The following is a 13,821-nucleotide window of genomic DNA, read 5'->3' on the forward strand; positions in this document are numbered from 1 at the left end:
ACCATTCACAGATGTCAGCCTAGGATGTTCTGACTTGAAGCAATTTCAGTGATTGAATGGTACTGTCACGGACTTCTTGTCTCAAAGGAGGTGGCTGTAATGGGTCTGTTATAACTCATGTTCATGCAATTGATGTCTCAAATTAACGCCATCCTCAAGAGGAAGGATTCTTTTCTACTATCTTGTTTACAGTTGGTAAACTGACTGAACTAAGAGCTGTTCTAGTGTATCTTACCCTTGTGGACACTATTACAGGAAGAAGAAATGGTTTTGTTCCTGAATAGCTTTGGCTGTTTTACTTTCTGCTGATGTAAATCCACTGACTTTGATACTGGTATTGCTGATGACTTCTTAAGGGAGGGCAGTGTCAGGTCCAAGGAGATACCTACAGGGGTCAACTCACTTCTGCTCTACAAGTGCCTGTCCCTTTCCACTGACTTTAAATGTAGTGCAGATAACTAGCAAAGTGAGGAAAAATCCTTTGGCAAGTACATTATTTGCTCTGCTTGGCAGAGTACTGAGTCTAATGCCTGCAGGTCACAAAGGGCGGCATGCTCATCACCAGGTGATCTGAAGGGGAAGGACAGATAATATTCTGTCCCAACCTGGTGGGAAGCATTGAGAGGTCACAGGTGACCGGGGGAAATGCTTTATGTTCATCTGAGTTTCAAGATCACATATTAGAGAGAACTACATATTACACACAGTAAGATTCTGGCATACAAGGAGGTATCCTAATTATTTAAAATACTTAACAGCTACTATTATTTTGCAGATTGCCATATATGGTAAAAACTTCTGCACCTCGGCAAAGGAAGCGTTCTTTTTGCTCATGCGGAATGTGGTGAGGTAAGGGGCCATCTCCTAGTCCTTGGAAATGTCAGGATTTCCTGCTGTTGCACTCTGAAGGCACACTTCTTGCCTCTCCCATGCCTCCTCCAAATATTACTGTAAGCTGCTCTGTCCTCAGACATGGCCCTCGCTTCTAACACTCACTGTGTAACAGCAGGCTGTCCAGCACAGCAAGCTGTGCAAAGTTGATATAATCTAACAGTTTTGTGGCGATTGCTCTTTTAAATTTGTAAACACCCATTAGATTGTAATAGTGCCTTCAAGGAACCAGTAGAGCCCTTGGGAGGAGATCTACAGATATACAGGAATGGGGTGCTCATCACCCGCTGTGTGTGTGTTTCTTGAGCTTTGGTCCACTCACTGTCTGTCAAAAGGAAAGCAGAAAGACCTCAGTCTTCAGATTAATCCAGAAATCTTATGGGCTGTCAGCGAGTGGCAGTAAAGAGGAGAGAGTGCTTTGCTTTCAAAACCAGTATCTTTAACATAACCAGATCTCCCCTGGTGCTGGGAACTCCCCTGGCCCTTTGCCCCACTACCAAGACTGCTGCCAAACTCCCTGTTCTCATCAGTACTTTTCTTCATTGCTCCTGGCCTTTCCGGTACCACCATGAGAACAAGAAATAATGGGAAAATAACTTAGGAGCAGGCCATGTTGATGCAATAGCAGACAATCTAAGCAAGAGACACAGTAAAACTGGTTGGGTGGCTTAAATTGTTGAGTGAAGGACCGGGAGGAGGAGAGTAATGGAGGGGTAGGCTGAAAGAGGAGAATGGAAATGATGCTTCAGTAAGAAGAGGGAAGAGCGGAGGTGGGGGACGGAGCGCGCTGTGTTACTGTGGGTGCAGTGGTGTCCGTGCTGTGCAGGGCCGGGAAGCAGCAGAGGAGCTGCCTTCATTTCCTGTCAGAATGTCACCTTGCTGTCGTTTGGGCTCTTAGTCAGTAAGAGCAATAGCTAAAAGCCAGGCACATAATGTTATTATTTCAAACTGAGATTTTTTTTAAGTCTTGTGTATTTTGCTAATTCTGAATTCTGACAGGTTAATGATGATTTGTTCTCTTTCTTAATGTTTATCTTTCATGGTAGTCAGTGCTGTATATTACCATATCCGTAGCCTTCAGCGCTGTCAGGAGGCTGATGATACAAAGCTCATTTTCCATCCCATTATTTACCTGCAGTTTCTGATGAGACAGGCTGGCGGGATTTCGAGCAGAAACTCCCTGCTGTTGCTTTCAATGAGGGCTGCAGATTTACTGTCAATTACCTTCATTCATGTGTCTGTGATCGTCTTCCTGCTTCGAGGCCTCCTGCCTTCCGTGTTGTACCACAGATCTGGCATGTTATGGGGTCATGAAATGTGGTCAGATAGGACCAAGTGAAAACAAGACCTACCAGCAATCTACACAAACACTACTTTCTGTTTTGGTGTGTACTTGCCTCTTCTGGGCTGGCTTATTTGTGACCCTAGAAGAAAGGCTGAAATAAAAATCTTTTGATACTTTGTTTTGTTGGGATTTTTTAACCAGCAAGAGCAATAAACAGTCTTCAAGTGCTATAGCAGTATTGCTGCATTAAGGCCTAACTCAGCAAGAAGTTCAGTGCTTTTTTGCCCCGTGGGATCAGGCTGTAACAAAGCCCATCTCAGTGTTGTGTTTCTGTGCTGTTGTACTGCCAGCCTGTGAAACCAGCAGAAGACAGCTTCTTGGTCATGTTTTGCCAAATATCCGTAGATTTAAGGAGAAAGAATACAAATGTCTGGTTTGTGATAATTATGTATCATTTGTCCTTTGCTGAACAGAGTTGCAGTTCTGGACAAAGTTACAGACTTTCTTCTATTCCTGGGGAAAATTCTTGTTGCTGGTGGTGTAGGTAAGGTAATTGATTTTTTGCAAACAGCATGTTCTATTTTCTGGTACCTACAAGTATGCCCACCATATCATGTATGCTTAGTGAACAGCTGGAGGTTCTCATTGGTCTGACTATTAAGGAGGCTGTTTTCTGTGTTTCTAGGATTTGCAAGATTGAACCAAAATATGGTTTTTTTCCTTTTTTTTCCCCTTCCACCCCTACACCTGGTGTGCTGTTGGCAGTATCCATTCCATCACTGCTTTTACTGCTCTTGCATGTGTTGCTGGTGCAAGAACTTCTGCAGCCAAAGCATCATAGCTGGATCAAACCAAATTCACATCCAATAAGTCAGCCAAAGTCGGTTCTCCTTTCATAAGAACTGAACAAAATTGCAAATAAGATTTACCTGGTAGCAGACAGCATGCAAACAAGGGGAGGTGGTGCAGGTCTGCAGGAGATGGGCCTGAAGCTTCGCTGTATTCAAGCCCATTATAGCTATAAGCTATAGTAAAAGGAGTAGAATATTTGTAACATCCTTATAGGGTTTTCTTCATTATCAGTAAATATCAAAATATATTCATGTTTTTCTGTGACAGAAAAGTGCATTTTTTTTTTTTTAATGAAGCACCTTCAGAAATTCAATTTGGCAGTATTGCCTTATGGTTTTTCTAAATTGTCACAGAGTTCCAAAACATTATTTTACAAATAACCATATTTTGTATTCTGTATACTTTAAAAGATTAGTAATGAATTATATTTTCATCAAAAGTTAAAAAATAGTACCAAAAACAGATCTAAAATGTTTTGTCATTACTGTAGAGTGACTTTCAAACCAGGGTAGCAAATTCGACTTGAAACATATTCTCTGAAATGTAAACCATGAAATACTGAAATTAATTATTGTCTTCGTCCTCTTCAAGAATGAATTCTTCAGGTAATTTTTGTAATAGATGCATTGGTCTGTTCTAATCTTATTGTCGTGCTTGTCACTAGCCACTTGCCATTTCTTCGTTTAATTTGAAATAATTAAGTATTTCTTCAAGCAATAGAATTCAAAGCAGCAGAATTTTTGTCTTTTTTATTTTAGAAAAGATCCACCCAATGGTCTTCATTATCCCCTGTCATTGTTTTGTTTATCATTATTTATTAATTTCACTATTAAATCCAGTAGAATGCTGAAGCAAAGCAATTCATTAAAGTCTTTCTGGGCCCATGAATAACTTTATGGTAATTGATTCATTTACATATCTCTTCTGTCAGAATACAGGTCCAGCAGATAATTAGTATGGAGGAATTTATTGTTTACAAACTATTATTTAAACCAACCTTGGATCTGTTGTCTGTTTTGTCTCATCCATTCTTTAGGTGTTAGGAAATCAGAGTTAGCATAGGAATCGCTAATCTTCTGTGCTTCTTGCAGGTGTTCTTGCATTCTTTTTCTTCACACAGAGAATACCAGTCTTTGCACAGGAAGCACCGACGTTAAATTACTATTGGGTACCATTGTTGGTAAGGCAACCGTCCAATCTCCCAAATGCTGAGGGCAGTTTGAGGTGCTGAGGCTGCTCCGGGATGGTCTGGGAACAGCCCCTGTTGTCAGCCTCTGAGGCACGCTGTCTGCTGAAGTGAGGGCTGCTGGCTACACTCCAGTCCTCGGGGTCCTTCAGGCCCGAGTGACACTGCAGTGACTCTGCACCTTCAGAAAAATTAGGTTTCACATCTGCTTGGCTCATAGTTCCCGGACAGGAAAGGCTGATAGTGGGGCACTGGTGACAGTGTGGCTCCTAATGGAAGGGACTGGTGATGCATCTCTTCCTACTTCCATAGCCCCCCTAGACTGCAGAACATCTCCAGGATGAGTTGTCCTTTAGAATAATCTTGAAGGAGTTTAGAATATTCTTGGCATATGTTCTCTTTTGGGGGTTGAAATGGCTCCAGTTTGGCAGCTGGAAAACTAGTGGTTACTGCACGTTAGGATACAGTGTCTTGAACCTGTGATCCCTTTCTGCAGCAGAAGTAACCCTTGGTAGAATTACAGAGCTGCCATTAAATCCTCCCAGATTTGCTTAGCAGACTAGGCTTCTGACTTGTGTTAACACTGCCACATTGGTGCTAAACTAAATTTGGGGTTTCACTGTGGTTTGGTTTTTGTAGACGGTGATTATTGGCTCCTACCTAGTTGCACATGGATTCTTCAGCGTCTATGCAATGTGTGTCGACACGCTTTTCCTCTGCTTTTGTAAGTACTACATTTTCTTTCACTAATACCTGCAAGTCACAGGAAAAGGAGTAGAAAACTACTTTGTCTGTTCCTTACAGAATTCTGGTGACATGCTAGCAGACTGTGTGAAAAACAAACTGCTTCTGCTTTTCAGACTGGCTCCTTGATGCATTCTTCAGTGCAGAAATGTTTTAGTATTCATATGTAATTAGTTTAAGTAATGGAAGGTAGCTAATTGGCTCATGGGGATATCTGGCTTTTGTTTTTCAGAAGTTCCTTAACTTTCACTAACAGTCTGCTTCAGGGTGCTTTGTAAAGCGCCCATACAGCAATGACTCGCTCAAACCTCTTGTTAATAACAAAGTTATTCTTTGGTATATAGGTAGTCCTTTGTTTTTAACTTAATAGCCCTGAACAAAGTATTATGCTGAATTAACTTCAAATGTGTGTAAAATACCATTTAAAAAAACTTACCTGTCCCTTGGGCCCCCCAATGGCAAGCAACCATGGGCATTCTCAAAGGGACTGCTGTTCAATACATCCAGTCACAAATCTGTTGGTCTCAGATTAGGACATGATTATAAGAGGAGGATGTACTTATTACAAAATACATTCCATTTACTAGATTTACTGAATTAAAGAAATAAAGATACAATTTTTCTATAACGAAAGTCATTCTGGTAGGTTCTAGTTGAAGTTACATGGCAGTGGTTGTTCTTGCAGTTGGTGAGTTATTTGATAACATTAAGGGAATACTGAAATAGCCATAGGCTTGATCTATCGTATGCACGGTGGATCACTGAGACAAGATAAACATGGTAATACTGATTCTCCTCTTGCAGTAGCATAAATTCTTTCTCTCCTTTTAAACACCTTCTTAACCCTAGGAACTAAGGTTAGTGGTGATTCTGGAAATGCTGGGTTGCCAAAGAATCACAGGAAGAAAATCAGTCAGAAAACTGAAAATTTATGTCTAGCTGAGAGTTGCGTCCTATTTATCTTGAGTTAAACAAGCGTCACAGGCAGACATATATGAAGATTTGCTTCCTCTGACTTCTTTGGCCATTCCTTACAGCTAGTGCTCTCTTTCTGGCTTTGCAGATGCCGCTGTCTGCCTCTGTCTGCAAGGTTGCAGTTGCAACTGTCGTGCTTCACTGCACACTCCCTCCCAGTTGCCCATCAGTGTGAAATTGCTCACTGGTCTGTGACTACTGCATGGCATAAACACTGGGCTGAACCCAGACCAGCAATTTAGTCATGACCTTCTGTAGGGGAAAAAGTCCTACGTCTGCCTCATTATTTTAAATTCATACTGTGTTTTGCTTCCCATGCTTCCATTCAGTAATGGACAGTAGGAGATCATATAGAATATTGTGCACTTGTGGCATCAGGTTTTCAAAAGAACTTTATTTTAGGCAGTGAAAAGGGGTCCAGTTTTAAAAAGTGCTTAAATCCACAGCTCTCTTTGTGGGAAGAAGTAGCTAAAATGCCAGGCTTTGGTGGAGGCATGAGCGTTTCTGAAAATTTTCACCTATGCTGCCAAACCAAAGAACTGGAGAATAAAAAGGATATATTGCTGTTATTGAAAAATGGCTAGATGTTGTGTCTCTGCTTTGTGTAAAAGCTCTTCTGGTTTGAGAAAATAGAAATTTTATAGTGTCCTTTATCAACTTAACAATACAGCTAAGTTGCCTTGACTGAGAATTTTTTTTTTAATATTGGGTCTTTTGCTCTCTCCTTTCTTCAATTCTCCGTGTGTGTGTGTGGTTGTACTGCTGCTTGCTCTTTTGGCTGCTTTTGCTGTGTAAATTCAGGTGAAGACCTGGAAAGAAATGATGGATCTACAGCAAAACCTTACTTCATGTCAGCTAGCCTTCACCGAATTCTAGGGAAGAAGGAACTAAGCCCTAAGAAGGCAGTGGGATAACATACACTAAACCTCAACATCAAAACAGTGTCACTTTTAAGCAAAATGTGTATAAAGTAGGCAAAAGTAAAAACTGTAAATGATGCTTCTGGTTAATGGGTGATTCTTTTTTCCTTTTGCTTATATCTAAAAAAATGAGCAACATTGGTAACATTTAACTAGTTTAAATGCTTAAACTAAGAGCTGTGAAAACAAGGCCACGTTTTAGTTTATAGAGTGCCTATGAAAAGGAAAATGTAAATTTGAAGCTTTTTTAAGTCTGTAATGATGTTTTAATAACTTTTGTAACACAAGTTGCTGCCTTAGATGACAGCAGTTTTGATAATGTTTCTTTTTATAGGTGTATATTTGTAAAAGAAATTCAGGCAATTTTTTGAAAGCACTAACATATAACCTAATTAGCCATAAAAAGATAGTTCGAGACTCTCTAGTTAACCAGGAGGTGGTACTAAATTTGTAAATATGGTGCTATGATTGTATTTTTTTGTACAAGCTGGTTCACAGCTATTTAAACTGTGATTATACATGCATTAATGATTCCCTACACTGAAAAATGTAGTGATATTTTAATCACATCCACAGCTGCGTCTTTTAAGAAATGGTGGTACCCTGCAGGTCCCGAAGAAGGTAGTCAGAGGAGACTACAGTTGATATTGCTTAAAGTGAAGTTTTCTGTGAGTTGTGCTTAAAAGGTGATATAACTGAGAGAAGGTCCCACTGCACTTGAAGTGATTTGTGGTTCACACAAATGAGGTCTCATCTGGTACAAGATGGTGAATGTATTGTTTTAGCTGATGTCGAGGAGAGATGCACTTGTGTTAATAACCCCCTCTCTCTAATAAGTCTCTGACTGTGTTCTACACAATTGTGAGGAAGTTGAGCTTCACTGAAAGGAAAACCAAATGTAGGTTTTTTTTCCTTGGAAGAAAGTCTTGGCTGTATGTGTGCACAAGGAATTCCCCTGCCTCTGCCTAGCTCAGAAGGGCTTCTTAACGAGACCCTGCAATGACCGTGCGGGTGCTGAGGGCTGGGTGAGCTCTTTCTGCGGGTCTCTTCGCTCTCAGTCACTCGCACAGTGAGGTATTAAGACACTGAACTCAAGTCTTCTCATCATACAGGATGCATTATTTATCTACTGAAAGATGCTCCAAAAGATCTAGTTTGCTTTTTGATTGTTAAATATGCTTGGTCATTAGTACAAAGTCTATTGGTAGAAAGCACATGAACATTCTGTTCAGTTTTATGACCCTCCCATGAGCAGAACTGTCACTGAGGTTGGTAACAGCTCTGCTCATGGAAAAAGTCTTACACTGGAGTATTTCTCAAGTCTGTGACTGCCGTGAGCTGAGCTGAAAAGGTTTTATTAGTCTCATGGATGCCCAAGGACCCAACCATACCGAGGCCTGCCCCTAGTTTTCATGGCTTCCACTGTACTGAATAAAGCATTCCGTTAGTGTCCGCTTTCCAGAAGCAGCACGTTCCACACCTCTGCCCCAGGCACACGTACTCTGCTCAGCGCCTGGAAGTACTTGTCTTGTCCCAGGAATCTGTTGGTGTCACAAAGACAACGGTCAATTCTCTTCCAGATGATTTGAACACAAGTTTCTGGGGAAAATTTACTGATGATCCACATCCCAAAGTGATTTTGCTCTCCAGCTTGTGGCTCCGGTCTGTGATGACTGCAGTCACCACAAAGGCAGAAATCTGTCCCTCGTGCAACAGGTCTGGGGTCGTGCTGATGCACAAGTGATGAGCACCCACGTGCTGGCAGTCGTGGGCAAGGTCAGGTCTTGAAATGCTGTGAGCTGAGGTGCAGGTGTGCATCTTCTGTGATCCAGTGGGCACTGTGGCCCTTTCCCCTGAAGCAGAAATGAGTGGTTCAGGTTAGGACTCAAATAATGTAGAATAAAGGCGTACAGTTTCAAATGTAACTACTGATTGTGGGCACCTTCAGTTTTTGGTAACATCCTGAGATACCCTAGAGTAAACCTGACTTTCAGAAAGGGCTGAGAAACCTACCTTTGGGAAAAATCACTCTTCATTGATGAAGTTTTTCATCATGGCCATCATGCCTTTCTCATTATGTGCATGGCATTGAATATACAACCCCCCCATCATTCTGATCTCTTCTGAGAATTAAGTCAGTAACTTTTTGGGGTATGAGTCACCATTCTGTGATTAAAAAAGCTGCTGGTCTGATTACAGTCCATGTGCTAAAGCTTTTTTTTTTTTTTTTTTTTAAATACTACTGTGTGATTAGTTTGCAGCTAAAGAAACTGCATTAAAAGTAATCTATATTTCTACTGGACTTGAGTGTCTTACTGGGAGCTCAACTGAAAAAGTGTATTTCTGAATACAGCGTGCTTTTTTTATCATATGAATGTAACCATAGAATTTACTAGGAATAAAACATAATAGAAATAGTATACAGTTATTTGATTAGAAGACTTTTGTAACAAACCTATGCATTTACTAAAGGAATTTCTAAAAGTGAAAGTTTTAAATGGTGGTATTATTTATATACAGTAAAAAAAAATATGTATAAATTTGCTCCACTCACTATTTTGTGAAATTATTTAGAATGTAAGTGATCATCATTTCTGAGAAGAAAATTAAAAAGCCATTTTCTTAATGATATAATTATGAGAACTGTGAAAATACAAAGCAATACCATGTAGATTTTGTAATCAATAAATTGAATAAATAAATCATAATGATTTAATATTAAAATTGGCATTTAAAAAATAAATTGCTATTAATGAATTAAGTAGAAATTAATGCAAGTATTTACTTGGGAAAGAATCACTTGAAATATTTTAAGACTAACTTATTATAATGGTTCCTAACTAATCCGGTGGGCCAGAGTCTGCAGTCTTACACCACAGAGGAGGTACTAGTAGTGACGTGTATGGATCTGGACATTTACTTTGTTGCTCGACTTAGTATAAAATTTAAAATTCCGTTCTTCAGAGAGTGGAGCGTGTGGCTAGCTGTAACACGGTAAATGTCGTGTGTGCTTTGCTCCTGAGCCCACGGGAGTGGGTGACAGTGTGCCCCCCCTCTCCGCCCCGCTCCGCCCCGCCCCGGCCGCGCGGTGCCTGCAGTGCCGGGGGGCGGGGGCGGTTCCCCGCTGGCGCAGCGGGCCGGGGGGAGGCGGAGCTGAGAACCCGGCGGGAGCCCCTGGCGCTGCCGCTGGGCGACTGCTCTCCGGGGGAGCCTTGGGAAGGGCGGGGGGCTCTGCAGAGACCCTTCACCCGAGTAGAAAGAGCTCTTGCGGAGATCTCCAACAAGCGGAATGTAGAAACCAAGAGACGGTAGAAAACACCCATGTCTGGTTTAGTTCTGGTTAGATTCATTGTGTCTCCCTACAATATACTAATGGATGGCTTTCATTTACATGTTTTATACCAAAGTTTTAATGTCAAGCCTTCAAATTTTGTAAAAAAAAAAAAAAAGAAAGAAAAAAAAAAAAAAAGAAGAAAAATGACCCCAGAAAGAAAACAAAGAAACAAGAAAGATGGGATCATTTCTTACGCTGAAGGATTTTTTTTTTTCCAAGTAGTATTCAGCAGCTGATTCTTGGGTGTTAGAAGGATGCTGAATAGTCTTTTAAACATTAGTATTTAAAAGTATGAAATATTTTACTGTTGCATGTTCTGCTGTAGAGCAGGAAAAAGATTTTGGTGGACGCAATGTCAAGCTGATTCTGGTACAGTCAGTAAGTGTTCTTCTGCAGATGGGTTGTCAGAGAAGGGATGATGAAGAATAGACTGACTGTTTTCGGTAATGCAGAATGTCTCCTGTCGGCCAGTTGCTCAGCCTGGACAGCTGCGTCCTCTCTGACAAAGTGCCTTACTGGCTATTATTTTACCTGGCTTACATTTTGAAGTTTATTCACACCATGTAGACTACAAAACAGAAGAGGCTAGATAGGAGAAGCAATGCTCTCTTTATTTCAAATTAACTGATATAAAATGAATTGTAGAAAAGATGTCAGATGTCTCTGAACTGCATGATGCAGCGCACACGATTTCCCTGTTGCTGTTGTCAGGTCATGAAAGTAGACGCTGTGGTCTGGGAGGAAACACATGACAATTGTGTTGCAAATAATTAAATAAAAGACAATGCAAGACTTCCATTTCTAGTAGTAGATATTTTTTTTTCTATAGCTTTAATTTATGGTATAGTGAACTTCTGGGTAGGGCCTGTTCTGCTTTGGGTTACAACGATCCTAGGTGTTGTACCCATGTAGCCACAGGGAGAAGAGAGGGAAGAGGCTCACAAATACCTTCTGCACCGCGGCTGTGTGCGTGTCCACGGGCCTAAGGTTCATTCTCCATTTCAAGACTGGTAACTTACGATTCTGGAAGTGTTTTATAAATTAGACTAAATTTTTTAACTTTTGATACAGGCAATTTTTGAGGTAATATGTAATTTGTACTGCACTGTAATCAAATTAGATAACTGTTTCTTCATGTTTAAGTGACACTAGTGCTACTAATATTAAAATTGTCTGTTACTCTGTGCTACAAGGAGTCCACCTGTATTTGTCGCAAATAATGAGTTGTGAAGTCGCAAAAAAAGGCTCTTTAAGGTTTAAGAAATGGAAGGGAGGTTACTGTTTCATTAATGTGATTATTGAGGTTATATTATTATCTTGCCAAAACCAAATTAACATGAGCACGACAGTTTGAGCTCTAAAACCTGTTTGCTTCTGCTATGCAGAAATAGGAACGTACTGTTTAGATATCTTTGATAACTAAAGTGTTTAATATTTAATTTTGTTGTTACTTCACTGTTTTACAGCTCTTGGGGATTGTTCTAATAAAGATTTAGATACAAAGCGCAGTACGTGTCTCTGTCCGGGCCTCGGCCCAGGCCGTGGCCTTCTCCCCGCTGGGGCCGGGGCGCGCCGGAAGGGGGGAGGCGCATCAGGGCCGGGCAGGGGGGGGCCGGGCAGGGCGCGCTGGGGTCCGATCCGGCCCGATAAGATCGATCCGTGCTGCGGGAGGTTTGTTGCGGGGTGGCCGCGTGTGACCGGGCAGAGGAGGCACCAAGACGGGCCGAGTCCGCAGCCGCGCCCCGGGGCTTGGGCCCGCTAGTCGGGGCCGAAGGGAAATCCCGCGCATGGGGAGGCCGCGCTGCCACCCCCACACGAAAGGAAATGCTTAGTTTTATTTTTAACGGCTTGAGGAGCGCTTGTTGCATCTTTTACTTAAATTTCTTGAACCACGTAATAACAAAACGGGGGGGTTTTGACTGAACCAGTTTTTGAGATCTTCCACCAGACCAGGTGTCTTTTAAATCAGCCAAATTCATACCTCGTAATTCAGTGGAAATCTCTGGCTTTAGGAGACTCACTGAAAGTCGTATTTTTCTCCTGTCTTTGTGTGAGGTCGACAAAACTTACTGCGCGCCATGGGTCGACTCGGCTTTCCTGGCTCTCCCAGGAAATGCTGCTGTAGGTGCTGCGGTGGCGCATGGAGCTGGAGCAGGCCGGGGCCCATCCAACCAAACAACCAAAACCAATGCAAAAGCTTTTCGGAGATGAGGATGGGCTTCAGCGGAGGCAGCACTGGAGCAGTTATTTGGAGGCAGGACGAAGGGAGAATTTGGGCTCGGGGTTAGTAGCGAAGGCAGGTGTTCTAAGTAAGTCGTTCTGTATGTGGGGGCCTTGTCTGAGGATGCTGCCGGCATTCGGTGATCACGGCAGTGAAACCTCAAGATAAAGGTTTTGAATTGGTGCAAACAGCTGTGATGGTGACAGTTGTGTCCAGCTGGGCACCGCTGTCACCTTGGGCAGAGTGGCAACTGCAGTGGGATGAGACACCAGCTAGAAATGCTTTAATGGAGAGAGTGTGGCTGTACGTTGGGGATTCAGTGACTGAACAGTGAATGGGGGCGTTCAAGCTCACAGGGTACACAGAAGCTTTAAATTCGGAGTTGCAACATATATCGTTTAAGGGAAAATGAGCAGTGTATTAGGTTTACACTGTAGGATAGTATTTCTTAGAGAGGGTTAAATGCTGTCAGTTCTTGGTGGGGAGGTTGGTGGGTTTGTGCTGCCCAGCCAGCCAGGAGCAGTGTCCTTGTAGAGCTCGGCTCTGCGGTGCAGGAGTCAGGAGCTGTCTGTGCCTCGGGGCTGGATGGCAGCTGCTGGGAAAGTAAAGCTGTGACAGGGCAAACGCATACGGCCCATGAGGTTTAGATGTGGGCAGATTTAGTCCAACTGACCAGTGCAAGGTGAACTGTAACAGGGATCTTCAGGGGGGTGCTGGTGTTCCCTGAGCCCAGGTTAGCTGGGCTGACCAAGGAGATGCCACACAGGGAAAGGTACAAACCTGATACAGATGAGTTGCTTGAGAGAGCTAAAAGACACTGCTGTTCTACAGTAAATCTTCATGAAAGCATACGCCTCTTCTTTTTGCAATGTTTGATCAGATGCAAATTTGGCAAACAATGCCTGCATGCTTTTTGTTCTCTAAAGCATCGCTGTAAAGCTCTGTTCTGACTGTGACACTAAGCAACAATAATAGTAAAGCACGGTGTGTGTTAAAGCAGAATATCATTGCAGAATCTATCATGGTGTACCCACACTGGAAGATATGTTTGTAATATAAAAGTTATTGTAAGGGGTTTTGGAGCATAGAGGACCTTTACTATGTGTCTCATATGTACGTAGTTATTTTAATTAACTCTGGATCCTTGTTTTTTAAACTACATCAGTATCTCCTGTTAACATACATGGTTGGAACTGACTGCAGCTATTAGTTATATTGTCCTCCTTCAGAAAATGTCAGGCTTACTAACAAAACTGCTTTCTTGCCTCCTTTTATATGTGTTTTCAGACTGATGTGTTTTATATCTCACATAGTTTTCTTGCCATTCTTATTACATTTAAATCTAACGCTGGCTGCCTGCCATAGAAATTTAATCCACATCCAGATGAATTCAAAACCCAGCCAGAGTTTTGT

General features: G+C 41.9%; 1 protein-coding gene across 2 annotated transcripts in view; it reads left to right on the plus strand.

Annotated features, from left to right (window-relative positions):
- Positions 1 to 11,695, plus strand: part of SLC44A5 (solute carrier family 44 member 5) — an 89,328-nt gene extending 77,633 nt beyond the window's left edge. For both annotated transcript variants that reach the window (XM_074875738.1, XM_074875737.1), the window contains 5 exons: positions 776 to 849; positions 2,650 to 2,720; positions 4,120 to 4,208; positions 4,854 to 4,938; positions 6,735 to 11,695. In XM_074875738.1, coding sequence (XP_074731839.1) covers positions 776 to 849; positions 2,650 to 2,720; positions 4,120 to 4,208; positions 4,854 to 4,938; positions 6,735 to 6,847 — 432 coding nt within the window. In that variant the 3' untranslated portion in view covers positions 6,848 to 11,695. The remainder of the gene's footprint in view (positions 1 to 775; positions 850 to 2,649; positions 2,721 to 4,119; positions 4,209 to 4,853; positions 4,939 to 6,734) is intronic.
- Positions 11,696 to 13,821: the final 2,126 nt, after the last annotated feature.

The sequence above is a fragment of the Strix uralensis genome, chromosome 8 (genome assembly GCF_047716275.1).
Source record: "Strix uralensis isolate ZFMK-TIS-50842 chromosome 8, bStrUra1, whole genome shotgun sequence".
Classification (NCBI taxonomy): domain Eukaryota; kingdom Metazoa; phylum Chordata; class Aves; order Strigiformes; family Strigidae; genus Strix; species Strix uralensis.